At 44.5% G+C, this 25,079-nt stretch overlaps 2 protein-coding genes across 14 annotated transcripts; both read left to right on the top strand.

The window, feature by feature from the left end:
- The first annotated feature begins 92 nt into the window (after positions 1-92).
- On the top strand, positions 93-2,373 carry LOC124309151 (diphthine methyl ester synthase). 2 transcript variants are annotated; one of them, XR_006909184.1, is made up of 4 exons: positions 93-352; positions 764-1,265; positions 1,373-1,664; positions 2,018-2,373. XR_006909184.1 is itself a non-coding variant. In XM_046772479.1 (3 exons), the coding sequence occupies exons 1-3, from the start codon at positions 218-220 to the stop codon at positions 1,600-1,602; spliced, it is 867 nt and encodes a 288-aa protein (XP_046628435.1). In that variant the 5' UTR covers positions 93-217; the 3' UTR covers positions 1,603-1,731. The 2 variants fall into 2 exon arrangements, 1 of the variants encoding a protein (XP_046628435.1); XM_046772479.1 differs by lacking the exon at positions 2,018-2,373 and having other exon boundaries at positions 1,373-1,731.
- Positions 2,078-22,071, top strand: LOC124309126 (titin-like). Of its 12 annotated transcripts, none has more exons than XM_046772403.1 (9): positions 2,078-2,215; positions 2,286-2,584; positions 3,458-4,201; positions 4,284-9,322; positions 9,441-9,535; positions 15,230-16,735; positions 17,051-17,258; positions 17,550-18,498; positions 18,630-18,799. In XM_046772403.1, the coding sequence occupies exons 3-7, from the start codon at positions 3,459-3,461 to the stop codon at positions 17,108-17,110; spliced, it is 7,443 nt and encodes a 2,480-aa protein (XP_046628359.1). In that variant the 5' UTR covers positions 2,078-2,215; positions 2,286-2,584; position 3,458; the 3' UTR covers positions 17,111-17,258; positions 17,550-18,498; positions 18,630-18,799. The 12 variants fall into 12 exon arrangements, 11 of the variants coding, with proteins under 11 accessions (XP_046628359.1, XP_046628358.1, XP_046628357.1 ...); XM_046772402.1 differs by having other exon boundaries at positions 17,550-18,536; XM_046772401.1 differs by lacking the exons at positions 17,550-18,498; positions 18,630-18,799 and adding an exon at positions 20,924-22,071.
- The last annotated feature ends 3,008 nt before the right edge of the window (positions 22,072-25,079 follow it).

The raw sequence follows: 25,079 nt of genomic DNA, 5'->3' as shown, positions 1-25,079 counted from the left end.
CATGCTTCAATTTCAAAAAATTAATGTGTCGCGCGGTCACGTGACAATCGATTCGATTCGATCGTTTGCAGCATAACGATTATATCGATTGCGTTCTAAATGGCGGAATTTATCTGCGCATGGCGGACTGTCTGTCTTCCAAGTCAATCACACTGCGAAAACGAACAACACTTTACGGAAAACGAAAGTGAAAGTAGAAATATTTATTTCTTAAACAATGTTATACGTGATAGGCTTAGGCCTCGGTGACGCTAAGGACGTGACAGTCAAGGGTTTCGAAATAATTCGCAAGTGCGATCGCGTCTACCTGGAGGCCTACACGTCGGTACTGACCGTCGGGCATGAGACTTTGGTGAGATAGTTTATTTAGTTTTACCTTTGGCAACGACTCTTATTCATCAATTATCAATTCAATTGATCAAACTTAAATTAGCCTAACTTTGAATCTAGGCTCGACAACGCCTAGCTCAAAATAAGGTTTTCTACAGTGTTTAGTAAACAAAATATCTGTTATTCCTGAAAGCTTATCATCTGTGTAACAAGTTTCATTTAAGTCTCGTTTCATCCCTGTCAGGTAGCAGCACTGTCAGCCGGTTCGAACATTCGATTTGATTCGAATCGTGCGCGTATATGCGAAAAAAATATTTGAATTTGAGAATTTTCATTGTTTTCCTCTTTCGAGTTCTAAGTTTTTTGCCCGAGACCCATATGTATTAGATAAATTAACCACAATCGATACGTATGACGTATTTTATTGTTCCAGGAAAAATTTTATGGCAGACCAGTCATTGTTGCTGACAGAGAACTGGTCGAGAGCGGGGCCGACGAGATTCTGGCCGAAGCGGAAGTAAAGAAGGTGGCTTTCCTTGTCGTTGGCGACCCATTCGGAGCGACGACTCACACGGATCTGGTTCTCAGGGCGAGAGAGAAGGGGGTGAAAGTTCAGGTCGTTCACAATGCCTCTATATTGAATGCAGTTGGCTGCTGTGGTCTGCAGCTATACTCCTATGGAGAAGTTGTCTCGATTCCTTATTGGATAGAGAACTGGGAGCCAGATAGTTTCTACGATAAAATCGCGACGAACAGGGAACGTGGTCTTCACACTCTCTGTCTTTTGGATATCAAAGTAAAGGAACCCACTCTGGAGAGTATTCTGAAACGGAAAAAGGACTACATGCCTCCGAGGTTCATGAGCGTTGCCGAAGCTGCCGATCAGCTACTGAAGATCGTCGAAAGGAAGATTGAAGCTGGCGAAAAAGGTTTAGGTAGGATATCTAGTTTGTTAGTTTGAAATTGTAAAAAAAATTTGTAAATTCAATTTGAGCATGCTAAAAATGGACACGGTTGGACATTTATATTTCTAATTCCACAGCTTTCACTGGCGACAGCCTGGCCGTAGGATTGGCGCGCGTCGGGGCCGATGATCAGCGAATCGTTGCCTGTACTCTGCGCGAAATGACAGAGACAGATCTTGGGCCACCGTTGCACTGCCTCGTTGTTACAGGTCCGATTCTGCATCCCTTGGAGGCCGAATATCTTCTTCAGTATGCGACGGACAAGGAAAAATTCGAAGAAATGACAAAACAGAAGGAGAGCCCATGACGTGAATTTCAGCGTTAGAAATGAAACCGCGCTTGATGTTGCAGATGACGTGAAAACTATGTGTAATACAGCTTTTGTTAAAAAGAAAAAACACTTCTTAGTTGTAAGAAGTTTTTTTTTTAAAGCCTATCAGTTACTGGCATTTTATATTTAAAGCGGGTATGTTGAGTATTCGCATGCAAATTAACGCTGCCTTATATATTCCAGAACAAGACGATTTAAATTTCAATGTAAACAGAACTCGATAGAAAAGATCAACAACGTTTGTATTGTATTTTCTATCGCAGTAGAGGGGAAATAATCGCTCCGCGACGTATGAAGCAGTAATTTTGAAGCTCTGCAGCACCGGCATTAGTTTTTCAAGAGTCTAAATATTCGAATTCTACCCGGTATAGTCTTAGCGATGCTATTCTAGGTCGAACGATGCGGAGATAACGAGGCGTACGCCGGACGGTCGGGTGGTATCTTGCTATACCTTAGCATATCAAATTACCTGCGCAAAATCCATCCGTCACCCCGAAAATACGTCGGCGTTGGCTAGGGTCGCGTGCCAGGTCACCGAGGTCAAAAGCAGTACCGGCGATCCATACAGATCGTAGTTATCCTCCCAGGTGTGGGTGAACGAGCAGGCAATCACGAACACTCAAACCCTTGCTCATGTTACATAGTGTTATCGATTTCAGGGTAGTAGCGTGGCTTGAGCAGCTCGCGGTCGCCTTTGCACAAGTCCGAAGTACACGGGCACGACACTCGCTCTCTCTGCAATCGATGGAAAAACATCGATCGCGCGCCCGTCGTCCCTCGGCGAAGGTGAAACCGCCGGGGAAGGTGAACCAACCGACCTCGTCTCTCTGTCAAACGTGGGTAATCTTTCGCCGCTGTCAAACCTCTTCGTCGCCTCTTGCCGACCGCCCAGTGTTTCAAGAGAACGCCCCGTACAGACAGGTGCAGGTCAACCTAATTCCGCATTCTTGCACATCAGGTAATCGATATACGCGATCAGACAACGAAATATCGACGGCATCGATTTGCCAATTCTGTGATAATTGTATTAAAAATAAGTACGATGGTGATGTTTATGCAAAGAAAGAAAGCGAGAGAGGGAGATAACATTGCGTCCACTTTACAAATCGTGTACTATTCGAACGATGCGAACAGATCTCATGCGAGACCAGTAACGGATGTGCAGGCGTTCGAATTATATATTGTATTTTTGGAAATTTTCATTATTTTTATTCCTTTGATTTTCTGCTTGTGTGAATAATTTTCGCACAGACGGTTCCTCCGCAATATACATGACTCTTTGTACGTCTATTAACTTTTCTCGATATATATATGTATATATATATATATATATATATATACACACACACATACACATACACATACGTGTTGGAGAATATCTGGTTGCAGGCGGTTTCTGGCGGTGTTGGAATACTCAAATCTTATAACGCTATACAAGCACTGTGGAATCGTGACACGTATAGGTATAGCGTTATTAACTTATTATCCTATCATTTATCATTGGTGTAATAATTTATTCCCGTTCTATACATATGGCGTGTATGAGTGTTACGTGTGCCCACGCATTCGACAAGTATAGCTTCTTTTAAAATCTTGAACACACAAATAGCCAGTTTTTTTTCGAACAACAGCGATGCAAATTACCGAACGTATGCAGTTATTAAGATTTGGTAAAAAACATTCTACAATTTTAGGCTTGTTATTTTGACGCGTAAAGTATAGCCGGTAAATTATCGAAAAGAATGGAGAACTCGATGACGTCAAATCTAATTTTGTACGGCGATCCTCCTTCTCCTCTTTCTCTGTTAAATCTTATATCTTGTCTCTGCAGGATGGGTACGGCCAAACGGGATCTCCGGACTTCCGGCGACCTGGTGATGGCGCCGCGGGTACCGCATGGATTAGCGGCTGCCGTCGAGGGCCTCACCCGGGAGGTGATACGACACCGACCGGAGGACATTTACGTCTTTGCGGCGCAGCATTTCGAGGAGCTGCTGAAACTGCGGGACGGGTACGGAGCGGTGGGCAGCCTGCCGGGGCGAAGCGGGAATACCGCCGCTCTCCGGGAAATAAACGAGTCCCTGAAAAAGCGGAGCGGCACCGACGCCCAATCTCCAGGGGGAAAAAGTATGAGGGAACGCAGCGGGTGGTCGATGAACGAGACTGCGAGAGTCCTTGAGCGACATAGAAGCATATTCGGCGACAAAGGGCGGAAGGTCAGTACAGAGGAGGTCAGAGCTCTTGGAAACGAGAAGGAGAATAAAGTCAGTCGCGGGGATGACGCTGGAGTCGACACGTTCCCGGTTAGTCAGAAGAGGCGCGGCTCTAGCGAGAGGTTCGTCAAGAGGCGGGTGCCCAGGGACGCGGACGTGGCTTCGGATAACAAGTCGAAAAGTGACTTGAACGGAAACCCGAAAATCATTTCGCAGATTCCGACCTTGACTGGCACAGGAAACCTCCTGGCTAAGGACATCAAGTCCGAGCTCAGGAAGAACCGGAACAGCAGCAGGGACAGTCGGAGCACACGTGAAGTTGGCTCTAGGCATCCAGGGGGGTCGAAAAAGACACTGATGAGGTACGAAATATTTGCAGCAGCGAGAGTATAATCGTGTTTTTATGATCGTTATTCCCCCAACTGCGTTTTAATTGCATTTCAGATCCTCGCGCGAGAAATCGCTGGATAAGTTCGTCCAGAGAGAGAAGGAGGACGATAAGGATGATTTGACGAGTGTAGTTAAAAAGGAGACGAACGCAACGGATAATCAAAAGCAGAAGACTGACGCCAAGGCCTTATCGAGGTCACTGGCGAAGATCCCGAGGACGCTGAGCATGGACAGAGTCCGGGGGTTTGTTCTTGACAAGTTCCGTTCTTCCGAAAGTCTGGAGGAGCTGAGATCGACTAATTATGTCGACAGAGTGCAGGAGGTGATCGACGATGCGGCGCCGTCGATACTGAGGAGGGTAAGGGAGATGAGCGCGAGATCTTCGGTGGGACAAATTAGCAGTAGGGGATACGAGTCCGTCGACGAGTCGACGAGCACTTCGACGAGATCCGACAAGTCGAATCAGACCGACGACGTCAGGAGCAGAAGCGCGATGTCGGCTACGAGACGCTCGAGAAAGTCGACGCGGCGACGAAGCCGGTCGAAGTCGGAGAAGACGTCGGCGGGTGCCGATTCCCTAGAAGGTATTGAAACCCTCGCGTCGGAAAGTGAACCAGTGAAACAGGAGACGAAGAGCGAAATAGCCGAAGGTACAAAGTCTGTCGAAAGTCGAGGCAGTCTCAAGGGTCTCGCGATTTCGAAGGAAGAGGAGCGTATAGGATCCGCGAAGCGGAGCACTGGAAACGGTGAATCAGACGCATCCAATCATCCTGACGGTGCGAGGAAGGCTTCAGTCGGTTCGCCCAGCGTCTCTTTGCCCGCCGTCAGGCCTCCGTCTTCGAAGAATACCTCGAGAAGCGTGTCGCGAACCGATTCCGATAACCTGGTACTGCCTCCGATTCCTCCCGAGCTTCCCAGGTCCCCAAAAAAGTGTGAGGAACTCGTTCTCCCCAGTCTCCAGGCCTCGGTACGAATCCCGGAACCGAAGGGCGGCCCTCTCGACTTGAGAACAATCGATGGGGATCCGTCTGCTCTCATAGACGCGGTTGAAGTCGAGCTTATTCTACCCGACGCTCCGACAGAGGAGATTTTCAAGGACAGCTTGAATGTCACTCCGGATATCGGCGAGAACGCGTCGCCAAGGCCTGATTCGCTCGAGCCTGATGAACACGGGGACAACATTGCTGAGCTCAAGTCGAAGCTGAATGAAGTGGGAACGTTTGGTGCGGATCAGGCAAGCGTTGGGATAACCGAGAGGTTGAGGGAGATCGAGGAAACTGAGAAGAAGATTGAGAATATACTGACGGCTGAGCCGAGTCGGAGTTCGATGGACAACGCTGGTGCTGCGTCTGTCAAAGAAAAGCTTGTGGAAATACAAGAGCCAGAAGAGCGCCTCAGGAATGCCATAAATTCCGGTGCTAAACGGGAGACGCAGAAAATCCAGGGAGTAACAATAGACGTTGGGGTTAAGGAAAAGCTGATTGAAATACAGGAAGCTGAAAAGAGAATTGAGAAGATATTGCAGCCCGAAGATCAGGATACCCGAAACTCTGATGTCTATGTCGGAGTGAAAGAAAAGTTGGTGGAAGTTGAAAAGGCCGAGAAGAGAATAGACGAAATATTGCGTTCTGAGCTTCGAGATATTTATAAAGAAGAAAGTTGTGCTGATGTGAAGGAGAAACCGATTGAAGTTAAGAATACCGAAATAAACGTCGAGGAAACATTGCAACGTGAGACTCAAGAGATTCTGAAGTCGAGAAGTGAGGCGGGAATGAAGGAAAAATTTATGGAAATTGACGAAACGGAGAAGAGAATCGAAAAGATATTGCATCCTGAGATTCAGGAGACTCGGGACGACGGAAATAACGCTGAAACTAAGGAGAAACCGGCAGCGATTGAGAATACCGTTATAATCATCGAAACACCATCGGATTCCGCATGTCGCGTAATTCCCAGAACCGGCGTCGACGCCGGAATAAGGGAGAAACTTATGGAAATCGAAGCGACAGAACAGAGAATCGAGAAGATACTGCATCCTAAGGCGCATGTCGCTGAAAAAGAAAAAAGCGATTGTGAAGTAAAGGCGGAACCGGTGATGAATACGGAAGCAACCTGTTCAGAGGATCAGAAGATTCAGGAGAGCAGAACTAAACCTGCAGAATTTATGAAGGAGAAGCTGATGGAAGTTGAAGAAGCATCCGAACGGTTGAGAAACCTCCTCGATCTCGCTGGGAAAGAAGAAAAACTTGACCAAATAGGCACTGCCCATCATGGCGACGGATTTGAGAACCCAAACGATCCAGTGACGACAAGGAATTCCGTTCCGAAGACTCCGTTTATTCTCGAGATACCAACCGAGTACGTTACAACCACAAGTGAAGCGGACACAATCAAAGTATTCGTCGCCGAAGTGGAAGTGAATCGCTCAACACCAGGTTTAGGTCAGAATACAGAAAGTTCGATGAACGCCGGTGAAGATCGTGAGGAAAAATCTGATAAGCATACAAACGAGAGTAAGACACCAGATGCGAAATCGGATGGGCAACAGCTGCCTTCGGGGACACCAGACTCGTTGGGGAATTCCTACGTCCTTACCGAAGGATCGCCCTATGAAATACCGGACTCAGTAACGACGGTGGTGATCCCCGATAGACAGACGGACACGCCGTCGTCGGAGACACTTGAAATCGTAATCGAGGAGCAGGACGCCCGCTCAAAAACCAGCCAAGACACCGAAGAGAGTCGTGAAATATCGCTGCGAAATATCCTTGATAATTTCGGGGAGATCGTTCACCAGGAGGCGACAATCGTCGGGTCACCTCACACAGACGTTGATTTTATTCGAGGATTGAAGACGAACAATGAGGTAATTATACCCAGGCAGGATCTCGACCTGATTAGAGAAGAAGACGATAAAGAAGTGACGAATTCTGTGGGGGCAGGAAGCGTCGTTACCGCTCCCATGAACGCCGTGACTCCAACTCTCGTCGACATAGCCGAGACGGAGGAGATCGATGATGCTTCTGAAAACCGGGAGACCGTTGCAATTATGGAATACACAAAGAAATCCATTCCCGAGGATGGAAGCCACGGTCTGGTCGACGAAGAGGCGGGGCGGTCGTCTGAAAACCGGGATAACGGATCTCTGGAAAGTTCCAGAGTTGAGACAGAGAATCGTGCCGAGGTCGAAGGACTCTGGAGGACGACGTCGCCTACCATAACGTCGGCTCTTGGCCTGCTTCAGCGAAACATCACGGACTCGACGACCACCGAGTCGACGGACGAGGTGAAGGAGACTACAATATCCGACGACGGTGGAATAACAGCGCCCGAATCGTCGGTGACCTCGCCTTCTTGCGCGGTGAATATTGGCCCCAGAAACTCGGAGTCGTCGAACGAGGTGAAGGAAACCACGATTACCGATCAGCCGGCTGAGGACGGTGGTAAGAATTTGTACAGTTTGGTCCCCCAGTGCCATGGCTCGATGCCACACGTTCCAGAGCTCAATTTAGACTCACTCCAGGATATTACCGTTTCGTCGTTTCAACTTTCGGACGATCCGACTGCCGAAGAAGATAGCGACGCTGGCCAGCCGCCTTCCGGCGAGAATGAAACTTCTGCACTTATTAAAGGGGCCGATGAGAATAAGGAGTCCGTTCTCGGAGATACTATTGTCCAGGAAAACGTTGTCGTAAGAGAAGATCCCTGTACCAAAGTCGTCGCCTACATCACCCAGCCGGACGCCAATGTTATCGGTTTTAAATCTGCGGATATTGACGGTGAAAGTAATTCGGCGACTCTGAAAATGGGAATTGAGGGAGGTGAAAAGAAGGTCACAGCAGTAGTTGAAAAAATGGATGAAGTCGCTGGACGAATTTCTGAAACGGTAGACAAAAAAGAAGCTGAAAAGGCACCTGAAAATATATCTGAGAAGATGGTCGAGCTAGTGGATTTAGATGTTGTTAAGACTGAACATGGAAAAGTGGATGAAGAGGTATTGGAAAAGGAATCCGAAAAAGTACACGGAGAGTGGGTGAAAAAACAATCTGAAGTAGTACTTGAACGAGGGGCTAGAAAAGAACTTTCGGACATGACAGTAGAAATACGTGAAGAATTTTCTCAGAAGGAACCTGCAGAAGTACATGAAAAATTGGCGAAAAACGTGTCTGAACAGGAAACTGTAACACTGCATGAAGACTTACCTGGAAAAGTGATTAAAACGGCGGTTGCAGAAGTTCAGAGCGAGGTGGTTAAGGATAAAAAGCCCCAAACGGTACCTGAAGGGGTATCGGCAAATGTAACTGTACGGATCACTAACGAAGTACACGAAGAACTGGCTGAAAGTAAACCGGAAGATGTACACCAAGAACTTGCTAAAAGTAAACCTGAAGAAGTACACGAAGAACTGGACAAAATCGAACCTGAAGAAGTACACGAAGAACTTGCTAAAGGTAAACCTGAAGAAGTACACAAGGAACTGGACAAAATCGAACCTGAGGAACCGCGTGAAGAATTGACGAAAAAAGAACTTGAGGAAATGTCTGAAAAGGGTGAGAGAAAGATAGTTGAAGGAATTCGTGAAAAAGAACGAGGAGAATCGATTGAAAAGGTGGAGGAAATAAATGAAGAAGTGCCGGTTAACACGGTTGACAAAATGCCTACAGACGATGACGACAAGTCTATTAAAAAGGAACCCAAAGAACAGCCTAAAGTAGAATCTAAAAAAGAAGATGAAATGGTACATGAAGCGCAAACAATGGAAGAGAAAATCGAAGGATCAGGCGTGGAAGAACTGCAGATCATCAGAGAAACCAAAATGAAGCATGAAGGAATGAATGAAAAGACAACAGATGACGCGAAATTGGTATCTCAGAGCTTGCAGATTCCGAAGGGAATCAAGACGCCCGCGGTTTCGGCTGCACCTGTGGCCGCGTATCCCCCGAAGGCGGAAGTAGTTACGAACATCCTCGTCGACGACGGGACATCCGGCGAGCGAATGGAGTACCATATTTATGTACCTGAGTTAACGGCGAGTGAGGAAAGTACCACAGAAAGTAGCACATTCAATTCCGCAGCGACAAAAATTCAGGCCGGTGAGTAGAGGGAATGTTTTCTTATTTTTCACCACCTCCTACATTTCTCTCACATATTATACTTGTTCCAATTTTCTCTCTACTAATTTTCTCCTGTGCTATCTTTTTCGGGAAACAGGGGTTCGCGGATTTTTGACTCGTAGGCGGCTCCAGAGTGCTCAGCGGCGTAGTTCCACCCTCGACAGTGTTCCCTCGATTCAGGACAGCGTTGCGGTAAGTCAGACTTTAACACTAGAAATTAAGACGAAGCTATTTCTACCAAATCCAGTCAAAATGACGAGTCTTTGAAAAATACCTGGTAATAAAAAAAATTTCACAAATTGATGTAAACATATTCTATTATTGCATATTTTTAAAGACCAGTCGTGTTGACTGGTGTGGTAGTTCTAGTGTTAATCTGGATTCCATTTCTTTTCGTTATCTTTGCGAGTTTCCACCCAGTGTTCTTACCTGAAAGAAAACAGCTGCTTCGATGGTAGACATTTGCCAAAATTTCACCCGACACACACCACCGTAGAAATTAGCTTTGAATAAATTTCGCACAGGCATAAATTCTTCATATTATCGTACAGTAGATGTACCAACATGCGACATGCATGTACAGTCGTCGCATGCGTATTGCAGGATATTCATAATGTTTTCAAGTGTGCTAATGAAAATAAGGAACAGGCATTTATAAGAAAAAATATGCACATATAGCTATGTATAGGCATAGTTCAGACAGGAAGTGCGAATAACAGGCATTAGCACGTCTCGTTCCGTTAGGAAATCAATTAACGCGATATTTTTGTTGATGAAACCAAATTAGTAGGTACAGCATTCTTTTTTCCCCTCATTTAGCCTCATTTATCGGGTGATTATTTAGGGAAAATTGTGACGTGTGTAAGTTCGGTTTTTTTCATTTCTTTTGTGCGTGTATATTTTTTGTTTTTATTTAAAAAAACAAATTTGTCCCTCATTTTTGGCACACCTTCCTGGAATTTGACGCCGCCTTCTATTAAAATTCTTAACGAGGTTCGGCATGTACGCAGTGAACGAGGCACACCGGCGTTCTTCCAGCTGGCGAACAACGACTCTTCAACTGCGGCGCGTTGGGTCCTTGACCCCTTTGGGGTCAGAATTCATTTTCACATTCGTTCGCATCAGTTTAAACATTTTTTTCAATTATTTCTTACAACCGTTCGCCATCGATTCCGGGTGTTTACGTCTCTCCGTCTGATTCATTTTTCCATTCTTCCATATCTATGCACGAAAGCTCGGGGCGTACGTGTCATTATAATCGTATCTTATACGTATATATGCCTATAATGTGTACATACGCATGGCGGATGTATAGGAAAAATGACGGCCTCAACCTTGTTTGTCCAGGCGTTATAGCCGTTCGTTCGTGACTCTGCGACGACGCACGCCGAGCCAATTTAATTGTCTATTTCCGGTTATTCGGGTTACCTTGCGAATTGCATATGCGTGCATGTATACCTGCATGTTCACACGTTTTACATTATAATGCGGGCTTTCGCGGTAAACAATACGTAAAGACGACAATCGGTGATTCGAATCCGGATTAATTAATACGTACCTACCCCTATACCTAACTTGATTTTATCCCTCGTCGTTGCTCTGTTTTCCTGTTTCCTGCGGCGAAACATTTGCATTTATTATACATTACACCATAGGTGTATCATACCTACACTATACGTATATTGGTGAGAGGAAGAAGATCGAACGATTGGTGAAAAAGTAAATTATCATTGAATATATACATAATCGTGCATGTATACATTACACATATCTCTGAGATTTATTTTCAGAGTGTAAATAATAATAGTCAGACAGGGATTAGTTGGCGGGTTTGCTGACGCAACGACGGAAGGTATATAGGTGTATAAATGAGTATTAGCGGTTGGTAGTGGGTGCTGTAGCACATATCAGGCTCATAATGACGTCACGCAAAAATATATATTTACGTACATCTATTTTAAACCGACAGCTCGTGCCGAGGCGACGATTTACCGAAATATTTTTTTCCCCTCCCCCTATCAGATTTATTACGTCTGAATACTGCACAATATTATTATGCGCTTGTAACGCCGTTATTACGTGCGTTAGGTACAAAAGTTTCTCGCAAATGAAGCAACAATAAAATACATTTGATCAATTTCTTCGGGAAAGGAAAGCCGGAGGCAATTTTTTGCTTCAATTTTTCTTCAACATGTGGAAATTGATGTAATAATAGAAAGGAGGAAATTAAGATGAGAAGAAGACTGAATCGTTTGAGTTGTTGTGCGTTAGATGAATTCATATAGTTAGAGGAGAAGAGAAGAGAAGAGAAGAGAAGAGAAGAGAAGAGAAGAGAAGAGAAGAGAAGAGAAGAGAAGAGAAGAGAAGGGAAGAGAAGGGAAGGGAAGGGAAGGGAAGGGAAGGGAAGGGAAGGGAAGGGAAGGGAAGGGAAGGGAAGGGAAGGGAAGGGAAGGGAAGGGAAGGGAAGGGAAGGGAAGGGAAGGGAAGGGAAGGGAAGGGAAGGGAAGGGAAGGGAAGGGAAGGGAAGGGAAGGGAAGGGAAGGGAAGGGAAGAGAAGAGAAGAGAAGAGAAGGGAAGAGAAGAGAAGAGAATAGTTCAAACACACACGTAGCAGAGATGTATTGTGCTTTCGAGACTAATAATAGATTGTTTCATTCACAAGGTCCTTACGTACTCATGCAGGAAGACATGTGTTATAACTCTACGCACACAATGGTGCTGATAGCAATGCCGAGTCGTTATGCTCCGCGAGTGGAACGATAACAACATTTTATATCCGTGGGATGAATTCGTCATGTACGCTATGCGTGTATGGGAGTCTTATACGCAGATTATGTATACATGCATACGTATGTAACTTCAATTATTCGCTGTCTGGTAAACGATGCTAAGGGGCCGATCCCGCCAAACTGGAGAAGGTCGATTATGATGAGGATGAACAGCGGTGCACGCTTAATAGCTTCTTATGAAATATACAATCTATCCTCCCAAGGAGGCTGAACTTGGTAACGTTAACATAACGAAACATGACGGAAAAAATTTTTATTCTATAATTTTAGAACGAGTTTCAAGGGGTTGACTTTTATATTATTAACTAGCTGAATTTCAGAAAATCCCAAGTGTCCAAGTAACGATTTTTCTGAACATGCATCGTTAAAGTAACGTTATTAACTTCAACCTCATTTCTACCAACACATTCACGTAGATGGATATACATCTTGGGCGAATTTTTTTTATCCGTCCTAATGAATCAACAATTTTCGATCAGTGGTTGTAATTATATTGTGAATATTACACTTTGATACTCTGGTTTGAAAATTTGAAAAATTCTACTCCGCGATCTCTCGATGAGAAGATGCTGCGGTATTCTATTTCTCCTTTTTTTCCCAATAGGATCGGAAAGGATATCGTTCATTGATCTTCGCTCAATTCTAAAAATAACTAACGTTCTGTTCATCGCTGTTATAGAGAGATGGCTATCGCTTTATCGAAAGCGGTTCTGACGATGTTCTGCCGAGAAACCGCATCCTCATCACTATCCAGGGATATTCGAATAGCTCTAAAAAATCTTCGGCTTCTAAATCGCGAGCGTTGATGGATTCTAGAGATGTTAGGTAAATGAAGAAGCCTAGTGGTACAAGGATGAGGAGGAGGAGGAGGAGGTAGAGGTGGAGGAGGAAGAGATGAGAAAAAAGAAGCACCGCACCGCCGTGTAAACATTATACGGTATCTACATTCGACGTGGGTGCTGCTCACGGCGCGCGGCTTTCTAAAAATACAAAGTAAAGGCTTCTGGTCGAGATCACGGTATCGTTTATGAATTCCAAACATCAATAACAATCGGCGAAACGGCGATAATGTTGCTCTTTCCCCCCTTTTCCCCAATTCTCAATGATACAATTATATTCACATACGAATATACGGCAGACGATGTTTTCCTTTCTTTTTGTTACGCCAGGACAGTGTAATATTAACATTCTTACGTAAAATCGGATGTCATCTAACGACGGCCTGTCGCTGAAAGAGAATAAACGTCAGAGAACGGGCTTGTCGTAGAAAGACGATGGATGGATAATCCGAAGCTTTGGCAAAGACACATGCTGGGCTAATGCTCTTAAAATAATTTCTACATCTGTAAAGTAATATCCTTCGTTCAAGCCTCTCGGTACGCATGATCGTGGTGTAACGTTTTCTCTCTCTTGTCGCCTCCGGGGTGAAAGTTAGTTATTTATTTGTTTTTCATCACAGCCAATGTTTCGGACCGATTTAGTTTCACGAAAAACAGGCAACTCCCTTACCATCACAACGGGGCGGTCTTCGAAGAGGCGAAGTCGAAAGTCTGGCCACTTGTGCAGGTGGCAGGTGCCAGATAGGGAATGAGATATCCGATGGGATTCCCCTACGCCCACTGCTCCCCCAGCCCAAGGGCAAGAGACTTTGAAGGCGGATCTGTTTAATGTTTGGATAATTATAAACGAAGAGCCGTTTCTGTGTAATAGTTTGGCGATTATTCATCCCGCGGCACGCATGTTATATTGCTCTATTTCCGAAACGTATATGTATAGGCAGAACGAAAGCTGATGTTGCTGCTGTTGCAATGGAGTCAGGCGTTTAAACTGGCAACGTCACCATTAATCTGTATACGAAAACTGCCTCTGTGGAATTCACGCTATTTGGGTTAATTTTAACGATCGTTATCTCAAACGTTAACATTGCCGGAAGAGGCCGAAGGATCTTTTTACTTTTTCAACCTGTTGTATTACATATTATATGAATATACGAGCGGGAAATTATAGGTGTGTGTGCGCGTGTGTGTGCGTGCGTGTGTGTGTGTGTGTGTGTGTGTGTGTAATATCAAAGATTATGTTTAGGATGTAACCACGTTTTCCTTCTTTGTGAAACGTCGATTTCGTAATCCTTGTGAAGCCAGAAGATTCCGCTACGAGAACTGAGCTGTTGTTCTCCTTTGATCATTTTCAACGCGGAATTGGACGGCTTAATCACACGAATTGTGCAGCAGCGGTAGCAGCATCAGCATCACAGCCTTGTATACGTCTAGGAGGCACGCAATATTCATCATATGTAACATACGAGGTGGGAATTACCGGGGCAATTTTGTAGAACGCCCGTCGTACCGAGGATGTTTTATGGCCTCTAAAACTCGCAACTTGTTACAACCAGCGTCGAACTTAAATTTCACGTGTTTGTCGTCATCGTGCATTTAACGGCGAGGTGACTCCTCTATTTTATTTTTCTATATTTATCCACGTATCGACTTCCACTCTTCCATTTGGTGATGAATCAAATTGGTGACATCCACAATCACTAGACCTAATATGCTTAGGTATATTATACATATACCAAGATCTGTAGACCTCAAGTTGAGCCCAGTGTGTAACGAAGGTGGAATGTTTAGGCGTGCATGCATCCGTCATGTACGTTAGGCACAAATTAATTATCATCTTTGAAACGAATTATTTCAATATAGGTAGAAGGTCTTCGTTTGACCGTTTGATAAAGTGATTCACGATAGCAGAGCATGATGGCACAATCTGCACCTATACCTATACCGTGATCATCGAAGCGTCCGATGGTTCGTAATTTTTTACTTGATACCAGTTGACCCGAAATTATTAACGGGTCGAGGCCTAGATTATTATTATTATTATTACTTTTCCAAGAATGGAAGCACTGGAGACCGATTTTAAGTGCTCATCATGAAACCCCTGCATGCTTGCCTGTCTGCCCACAGTCACTTTGTTTGACACGTGACGTTTATGCAACTTTTCTCTTCTTTTTCTATCCTCGTGCACGAATATAGATACCTGTAGTCACTATCGTTATCCAAAGCAGATAGATTTTTTAAACAACCTGTTGTTTAAACAGGCGGATGCGCCGCACCCACTGCAACCGATCGAGGAAGTCGGACTAGCCCAAGCTGCGACTACCATTCAGAGCGGCTATCGCGGCTACAAAGCCAGGCAGAGGCTACGCCGCGAGGATGCGGTTCAAAAAACAACATTGTCGGTAGAGAGCGCATTTTCTGGTAACGGGCTTCAGCATACCGGGGAATTTCATGACTGTATACCACTACCGGTGATTATCGGCGATACTGCATCAATAGCAGTAAACCTCAAACCCGTTGTCAAGTTATCAGCAGGACGTCAGCGCCAACGCCCCGAATCTTCCGAGTACACCGACGATACGGCGATGAGTAGAGAAATCGCGAAGGAAGCTCGGCGTCTGATGGTCGGTGAGGATAATAACGACATGGAAAACCGCGAGGGTTCAATCGAAAAGAATCACGATTCCATGGAATCTACGAGCGTCAAGGGGGGGGATGTTGGGGAATCGAGCTTTCGTTTGATCGTTGAAAAGTATCCTCATGCTAATCGGGGACTCAATCTTGTCGTAGTTTCGAGCAACGACGCGGTCCTCCAGAGTCAGTACCTCAACTTCATAACCAGCATCGAGGAAGTTACGAACGACACGGACTCTCTGGTCGGTCCCAAGCCGAATTTGAAGGTGATCGAGGACCTTCAGTCATTACTGAAGAGTACCGCTGGCGTCGAAAGTCTACCGGTCGACAACACTTCTTGCAGTGACGTATCTGCGGGTAGCTCGACCAGCATCAGAGAGCCTCTTGCGGTTTCCGGGACGCCGGCGACCGGCGTCATAATAGAGGAACTTTCGAAAACCGAGGAGAAAAGCATGGTTCCGGACGTGATAACGTTGACGTCGGTAAGCAACTCGAACGACGTCAATAAGTCGGTAACGAATACCGATGACGCTAACTCGGACGCACCGGGGGATTCGCTCGTCGATTTACCCGGATTGTCGCTCGAAACGAGTCGTGTTACGCCGATAGTTCCAGACGTTGGGAAGGAAACCGAGGCTGGTGTCTCGGTCGAGGAACATCCGAAGGCCGAACTACAGGGGGAAGTACCTCAGGACGGATCTCTTGGCACGATGTCGTTCTCGATAAACGTTGACGATATGCTTGGCCTCGGGGCGGAGAGCGATCCTCCCTCGAAAATGAAGCCGATTTTCGAAGTCACCGTCACGCCCAGGGACTTGTTGAAGCTGACTAGCAACAGATCCCAGGGCAGTCAGGCCAGCGGTGAAAGGGCCGAATCTCCGGTCACCATGATGCAGACTGTGCCGAAGAGCGTTGAGGAGAAATCGGACAGATCGGAAGACGAGAGATTCGGGGAGCCCAAGAGTTCGAAGGGAAAGATCGGCAGCGTCGAAGATTCTGCTCCGATTAAGGATAGTCGCGATGATTCAACTCAAGGGCGAAAGAAAAATGAGAATTCCAGTTCGGAAGAAACTTCGCGAACATATTCGAACGATAAAAGTGTTCGCCATTCCACAATTAGAGGGGGAAAAAATGTAGTTTAAAATTCTATAAGCGCACTTGTAGTGCTTTGCAAATTATTTAGGTTCAGTATATTGGTATACCTGTAATATAGGTATAAGTCGCCTGTGCTACTTTATAATGGTAGATAGACGCGTCAATGTAACGACAGCGGCAGAAAGATCATCGCATATGAGCATAAAATCAAATTAGCATTTCCGTTTTGGTACATGGTAGTGATCGTATCTTTAGGTCGAAGAGGAAACAGCTATCTAGGCGACTTTGCCAAAACCTGTGCATCCTGAATTAGTAGCATTCACAAGCGGTTCACTTATTTCTGTTTCATGAAGATTCCAAGCCTTCCCGTAATTATTCAACCGTTGACTCAACTGATACTTGCGGAACGATAAGAGGGAGAAGGAGATATTCCGGAGTAAACCTGGAGGGCCGTGGAATGCCTCGTGTATACGTCAGCCTGCATGCCAAAATGACGGGATCTTAACAACCTTGAGCTGTATTTTTGGATGGTCCGTCGTCGAGGTGCATACTGTTCTATAGGTATAGTATCTGCTTCTGTCACCGCCGCGGAGGACGTTGCGAAGAATACGCATAGTCCACGTCATCGTTATGCACGAGTATATGTATACGCTTACAAAAAACGATGTTAAACCATTATGTCACAAAGTTGTGACAAGGAGTTTCGAATGCCAGATTTCAAGAATACCTACAACACGTCACACTTTTACACTAGTGAGGACTAATCGAACCCTGATCCCGATGAAGTCAGTTTATCGAATTCGAAATTGAATTGTGCATAAGACGATTCTAAATTGATTTGTTTGCATCTAGATGAGGTTCGTTCTATATTGTTCGACGAAGAAGAGGCCGTGTCACGAGATCCGATATACCATTATCGATTTATGGATCGCACAATTGGATAGGCTGAAGCTCAGTTGGGAAATATATTTGACATTCCACCTGTGCAATGAAGGCAACTAGATTGATGAGAAATCAATTCGTTACCCTGTAATTCGAAGTATATTCTACCAGGAGACAATGAGAGACCTGCTGACGATGTTTGCCGGAAATTGAATAGTAAATCGATTTACTTTACGGGAGAATACGAATAGCACACGGCAGTGGCAAATATATACTGTGCAGATACGCATTGGTTTGAACGACGTCGAGTCGGGCCATTTGAGCTTTCGAAGGGCAGCATTTATATTCTTGATTCATTTGCACAGTTCCAAACGAGGCCATTTGAAAAATCAATAAACCAGCAACAGCTTCCACTCGCATTTTGCACTACGCAAGTGTATTCTATATTGATGGATGTGCAGAATGTGAAAAAAAAGAAACCGCAACGACCACGATGTCTCCAATATCTCTGGTCCACTATATCGTACTTTTAACTACCGATGCTTGTTTCTTGGACAAACTGTATTGTAAACATAATCCGTTCATGGCTGGCGTCCAATGACAGGGGAATCCCAGTCTCTCTCAATCTTATCACTCGAGTCTATATGTCTTCCGTTTCTCTCACGCCTGTTAAGTCAAAGAACTGCTTATGACTAAAAACCGAAAAAGATTCATATATGATAATGGCGCAATGATCTCAGTTGGCGATCACTTGTTACGTTCACATAGTGTAGGTATACCAATTGTTCGTTGGGATGTACAAAGAAAAGCTGAGGACAACAAGAGGAGCAGTGGAGGATGAAAATAAATCGCCCGTTGATGAGAATGCCGTTGCACAAACGGACAGGGTGGGGATTGGTAATCGAACCGATCACAATCGGTAATTGAGCTGATCACGTACGCCTCACAACGATCTCTGTTAGCATTAAATCAGGCGAAATAGCCAGGCCAGGCCAATCCTCTTTCTTTCATACGAAATGCCGAGCTCATAACAAATATGTTTGTCCGCAGTGAACGTAACCTTGACGAAAAATAGCCAGATTCTTCGACTCCGGTATATTGTGACCGCAGCGCGTGGTATGCAGTTCGAGATAAAGCGATGCGGGAGGGATTCGAAGCTGCTCTGCACAGTATTCATCTTCATTCTCATGTATCTGCCAATTAAAGAATTGCAGGCGGTAGCCTCGCGTCTTCGCCTCACTTTCTTTCTCAATGGTCTCTTGGAAATGTATCGAGTTCAGTCGTTGGAATTTTCGGTGTACCGGTAATCGTGATCAATGGCATATCATGGCAATAAGCGGAAACGAAAATAAGCCTAAGGATACATAGCAGTATAGTTTTCAACGACCTTTAGTGACGTAGTTTCGATATTATTACGATTGCAGTGCGCGAAAGGATGCTGTATGAGTGTAGGTACCTACATTAACGCCAATTCCTTACAAGTATATATACTCTGCATGTAATACGGGCAGGAGTTGGCACGAGCGCAAGCGCACGCGACATTGTCGAACTTATACATATCCGGACGAGAGTGGATGCCGCGAGTTCAGTCGACGTTACGCTGTCTAAGTGTTCGGAGCTTCGCTTATTGTCACTCGTTATAATCAGTTCAGCGAGAGATTTCATCCTTCGTTTGTTGTCACTGCAGCCGGCGAAAGCGATCGAATCTGAGCGAGAAGGAAGAAACTATTTCGTATTTGTAGAGAGAAAAGGACACACATTAAAAAGCAACAACTCAGCAATTCACCGAGGCCCTAAATTGCATCTACTGCTAAATTCCGGAACGTCTGCCTGCGGTGGTTATACCAAAGAGGCAGTTAATGTCGCTTAAGACGGTCCTCGTTACGGACCAGGAAGACGAGATGAAGGCCAACACCGCGGCGACCAAAATTCAAGCCGGATTCCGGGGGTACAAAGTCAGGAAGCAGCTGAAGGAAGGCCTGGATCAGACATTGCCGAGGACCTCTGACTCCGAGGCGTCCAGCCCGCCGCCTCTTAAGCGCCAGGACACCTCGAACAAGACGAACCTCGAGGAGAAATCGGCGACGAAAATCCAGGCCGGAGTCAGAGGGTTTCTCGTTAGGAAGAGGCAGCAGGTCGCAGCCGCGGCTGCCACCAGGATTCAGGCAGGGTTCCGAGGGTTCAGGACCCGGAAACAGCTGAAACAGGGCGCCCAGTGACCCTTGAGCTGCTCGAGAACGCGGTGGCAGAAGATCACCCGGCATCCTCTGCGCTTCAGTCATACATTCTATTAGAATAAGTAATATACTTGAGTATAAAGAGAAATCACGATTGTCTCGCTATGCAAACTATACAGCATCTGCATCTGGAACGATCACCCTTCGACTAGCATCTGTAAAAACTTCCTCAACGAAAACACGTAAGATATTTTCCATAGAATTTGGAGTTCGCCTTCGTTCGTTGATTACAAATTGTTTTCTTCGCTTAACTGATCACCGGGACGAGTTTTGATATGCGATCTTTTCGAAGTTGTCTTAATTTCTCGCTTTTCGCTGTACCATTCCTTTTCAAACAACGATGCAGGATTTGCTTCGGCGAAATATCGAACGACGAACGTTATTCAAATGTCGTTAATCATTAGGTTCTAATCAATTCCTTCGTTTTTAAAATATTCATTAATTAGTGAAATAGATTACTGCGTTTCATGGATTCAACAATGCAACAGATCCACTTCACGATATGCAGTGTTATTTTTCTTTTCATTTGTGAAAGGCGGGGGGGGGGGGGGGGGGAGGGTCGGGGTATAATACAGTGATAAGATACACCGTACCGTGTACACATTGGCAGTGTACAAATCAATTCGTGTCACTGAAAGACTGTTGGAATATCCGTGTACACAAACAATCTCTCCGTCAGAGAAACAATTTTTGCATGATGCAACATACGTCAAAAATAATCGTTTGCTTCGGATTCATCCCTCTTCCTCTTTGTCTTACTCTGTAGACAATTATGCTCTCCGAAAAGATCTTTGTACAATGCTCCTGTGATTTCAACACGTTTAGATACAGTGTGTCTCAGTGTAAAACTCGGAATACATTTGTGCAAAAATAAGATTTGCCAACAACTGGCGTAGTTATAGGACCGGTTTCCTTTTACCATGCAGAAAACAAGTCCGTGAATCATCATCCTTAGATTCGTATTTTTTTTCTTTTCCTTACTTCTACCCTTTTAGAGCCAAAGTAACGTATCTCAATCTATGTATGTACTTACGCGTGCAAACAATCGCGCGTAGCCAAGTGCAAAATTACGCGCGCTTAATATGTCTGTTTGTTTTCATATTTCAGTGCAAACTACAATTTAGGTGATGTCTCGAGGTGATTCGATGGACGGTCTCTGAGCGTGCATGCGAGTCGGCTAAGGCGATGGCATTGACACAGTTTGGCCTGCTGCACCGCCTGTGTCAGCCTCGCGGGTTCTGTTCTGTTAATGTAATGTCGAGCGTGAAGAGTTTGAACTGTTGAGCAACCCAGTCAACGAGCCCTTGACAACTCTGTCTCGAACACACTACTATATCCGAATGAATGATCCGACTTACGTGTCGCCGAACTCCAGACCTCGGATTCACACAAACGAAGATCATCTGACTCTCATTGAAAATTCAGCTCTGTTTTTCGTGCCATTAGTATTGTTAGATTTTTTTTTCAATCTAATAATAAATATATTTACGTGCATACGTATACGTATAATAGAGTCGTTTTAAATTTGGTGCTCAATGTACACTGCAGAGTGCACAAATTATTGATAGTATGCAGTGTCATACGTTTACGTATTTTGCTTTTATTCTCTTTCTTCGACTTCTTCTTGTTCGGTAATTACAATTATCCATGCAGCATTTTGAATATCGTGAACTATGAAATTCTAGCGTTACGGTCACGCGAAAGGCTTCTTAGGATCCGTGTCGTCATCAAAATCATTATTATTATTATTGTGGTTATCATCTTTGTCGATCAATGAAAGTTGTTAATTTTAAGATGATTTATCATCATAAATCCTTGAATCGCTTGACCGTAATCGGGACCAGGCTTTGCGAAAAAGGAAGGTAAATGAGAAAGAGGATAAGAAATACAATCGAGAATAACATATTGTTAACAATTCCGAATTGTATCCGTTACAGAATTAAGATTAGTGATGCATACGTTGTTTATAATTTCCAACTGATTGCATGTGCGGATGCAGTATCATTACTAAACAAAAAACTTATCTTACATATGCTTACCTTGTTAAAATTTATAGTATTTGAATTTATGTATAACACAGTGTTTATCGTCAAAGTATGAACTTGAATTATGAGAAACTGTTCTGTGTGTAAAATTTTGGCGACTAAAGGTAAAGAACTCAAGGACTTGTAAATAATTTTCTATTTATGTTGTATGTATTTGAATTATCATGTTATGAATAATCATGTATCAATTGAACACCATTAGTACTAGAATCGTGTTTTTTTTATGCGTAACTTTGATCAGCCTTTCTCAGCTGTGGAATATTTTGATTTTGCGGGACTGAATTTGGCACATTTAAAAAGTAAGAAAAATGCAAAAAGTAGTATAAAAAAATAGAAGATTTACGCATTTTTTTGCGATTATATACAAACCATTATCCTAACCTTTTGGGCTTAAGGAGTGAAACTGAAATTCCAACGAAACAGTTCCTGTTGACGATCAGCCAAGATATGTAAAAAATTGTAATTTTATTGGCTGCTGGCGTCTCCTACCTGCTGATCATTAATCAATGACTGCAAATCATTTGCATACGAATGAATTTCTCACGGGATTTGTCGCTAGGCGCATTTGTGGGATTTGTACTACTCGACAGGTGCAAAGCTACAAGTGCTAATCCAGTTGGAGGAATGTATTGGAAGTGGGTACACCTGGGGATGCGTAGAGCGCACGCCTGCGGTAGGGCTCCTAGGCTAACCCATATGCCATTACGTGTGTTGGGTCGTCTTTTGGAAGACCGTCAGGCGCACGCCGAAAACATGTACAGTTGCTTGTGAATGGGCCGTTCGTTGTACTATTACTAAGTTTTACAATTATAAAGAATGGCATGCAAAAGAGGTGCAAATGTAATGAGTCATAAACTTTCTAGGTAGTTATATGGCATAATTATTTAAGACAATGTCTTTTATTTTTTTTATACACTTCCTTTGTAAAGGGGCATTTATGCTCTTCGATCCTTACTAACAGATGAATAAATAAATGAATGATTATTCTAAAATACACTTATCTACTATGAATTTATTCTGCACACGATTATAACGAACAAAATGATGCGATCTATTGTCTCGCCGATGCTGCGTGTCTGAAGGCATGCCTGCTTTCTTGAGAGGGCATGTGATCGCTTGCAAACGTACTACTTTCATTTAGAACTAATCGTAAGCGGATCGGAGAAATTTCAGTGAAAAATTACTCCTGGTATCAGGAGCGCAGCTGAGCTGAGGAGGTCGACGAAGGCACGCCTTTACGCCTGAAAGGCCGTATGGCGTACATGTAAGTTTGGTTGCCTATAATTGGGCACTTTCACGAGAAGTCATGTGATCGTTTGCTTACATGCTACTTCCACTCAGAACTAAGCAAATCGGAGAAATTGCAGCGATAAATTTCTCCTGGTATTAGGAGAACATCTGAGCCGAGGAGGTCAATCGAAGGTTGACGCCTTCACGGCTGCAAGACCGGGTTGCATACATGTAAGTTTGGTTGCCTATAATTAGGCTACTTTTACTTGGACCAAGCAAGTAAGTTTGGTTGCCTATAATTAGGCTACTTCCACTTGGACTAAACAAATCGGAGAAATTTCAGCGAAAATTACTCCTGGTATCAGGAGTGCAGGAGAACCGAGGAGCTCTTCTAAAAACAGGGACACGTTGATTGATTGAATGAGTGCATGTGATGTCGACGCTGTGTGACTGAAGGCATGCCTGCTTGATTGGGAGGGCATGTGATCGCTAATTTTCCCGCCACTTCTTATTAGAATTAAGCAAGTCGGAGGAATTTCAGCTAAAATTACTCCTGGTATCAGGAGCGCAGAAAAACCGAGGAGCTCTTCCAAAACAGGGACACATTGATGGACTGCATGTGATGTCGACGCTGTGTGACTGAAGGCATGCATGCTTACATGGGAGGGCATGAGATCTCAAAATTTCGCGCAACTTCCTATTAGAATTAGGCAAATCGGAGAAATTTCAGCAAAAATTACTCTTGGTATCAGGAGCACAAGAGAACCGAGGAGCTCTTCTAAAAACAAGAACACATTGATTGATTGATTGACTGCATGTGATGTCGACGCTGTATGACTGAAGGCATGCATGCTCCGAGTATCAGAAGCGCAGAAAAACCGAGGAGCTCTTCTAAACACAGGGACACATTGATGGACTGCATGTGATGTCGACGCTGTGTGAGTGAAGGCATGCATGCTTGATTGAGAGGGCATGAGATCTCAAAATTTCGTCCAACTTCCTATTAGAATTAAGCAAATCGGAGAAATTTCAGCAAAAATTACTCCTGGTATCAGGAGCACAGGAGTACCGAGGAGCTCTTCTAAACACAGGGACACATTGATGGACTGCATGTGATGTCGACGCTGTGTGAGTGAAGGCATGCATGCTTGATTGAGAGGGCATGAGATCTCAAAATTTCGTCCAACTTCCTATTAGAATTAAGCAAATCGGAGAAATTTCAGCAAAAATTACTCCTGGTATCAGGAGCACAGGAGTACCGAGGAGCTCTTCTAAACACAGGGACACATTGATTGACTGCATGTGATGTCGACGCTGTGTGACTGAATGCATGCCTGCTTGATTGAGAGGGCATGTGACCGCTAATTTTCCCGCCAGTTCTTATTAGAACTAAGCAAATCGGAGAAATTTCAGCAAAAATTACTCCTGGTATCAGGAGCGCAGGAGAACTGAGGAGCTCTTCTAAAAACAGGGACACATTGATTGATTGATTGACTGCATGTGATGTCGACGCTGTGTGACTGAAGGCATGCCTGCTTGATTGGGAGGGCATGAGATCGCTAATTTTCGTGCCACTTCTTATAAGAATTAAGCAAATCGGAGAAATTTCAGCGAAAATTACTCCTGGTATCAGGAGCACAGGAGTACCGAGGAGCTCTTCTAAACACAGGGACACATTGATTGACTGCATGTGATGTCGACGCTGTGTGACTGAAGGCATGCCTGCTTGATTGAGAGGGCATGTGACCGCTAATTTTCCCGCCAGTTCTTATTAGAACTAAGCAAATCGGAGATATTTCAGCTAAAATTACTCCTGGTATCAGGAGCGCAGAAGAACCGAGGAGCTCTTCCAAAACAGGGATACACTGATTGATCGATTGACTGCATGTGATGTCGACGCTGTGTGACTGAAGGCATGCATGCTTGCATGAGAGGGCATGAGATCGCTAATTTTCGTGCCACTTCTTATAAGAATTAAGCAAATCGGA

Source organism: Neodiprion virginianus, chromosome 7 (genome assembly GCF_021901495.1).
Source record: "Neodiprion virginianus isolate iyNeoVirg1 chromosome 7, iyNeoVirg1.1, whole genome shotgun sequence".
NCBI classification, from domain to species: domain Eukaryota; kingdom Metazoa; phylum Arthropoda; class Insecta; order Hymenoptera; family Diprionidae; genus Neodiprion; species Neodiprion virginianus.
Note: the sequence above shows the minus strand (reverse complement) of the source record. Positions and strands in the feature narration are given on the sequence as shown.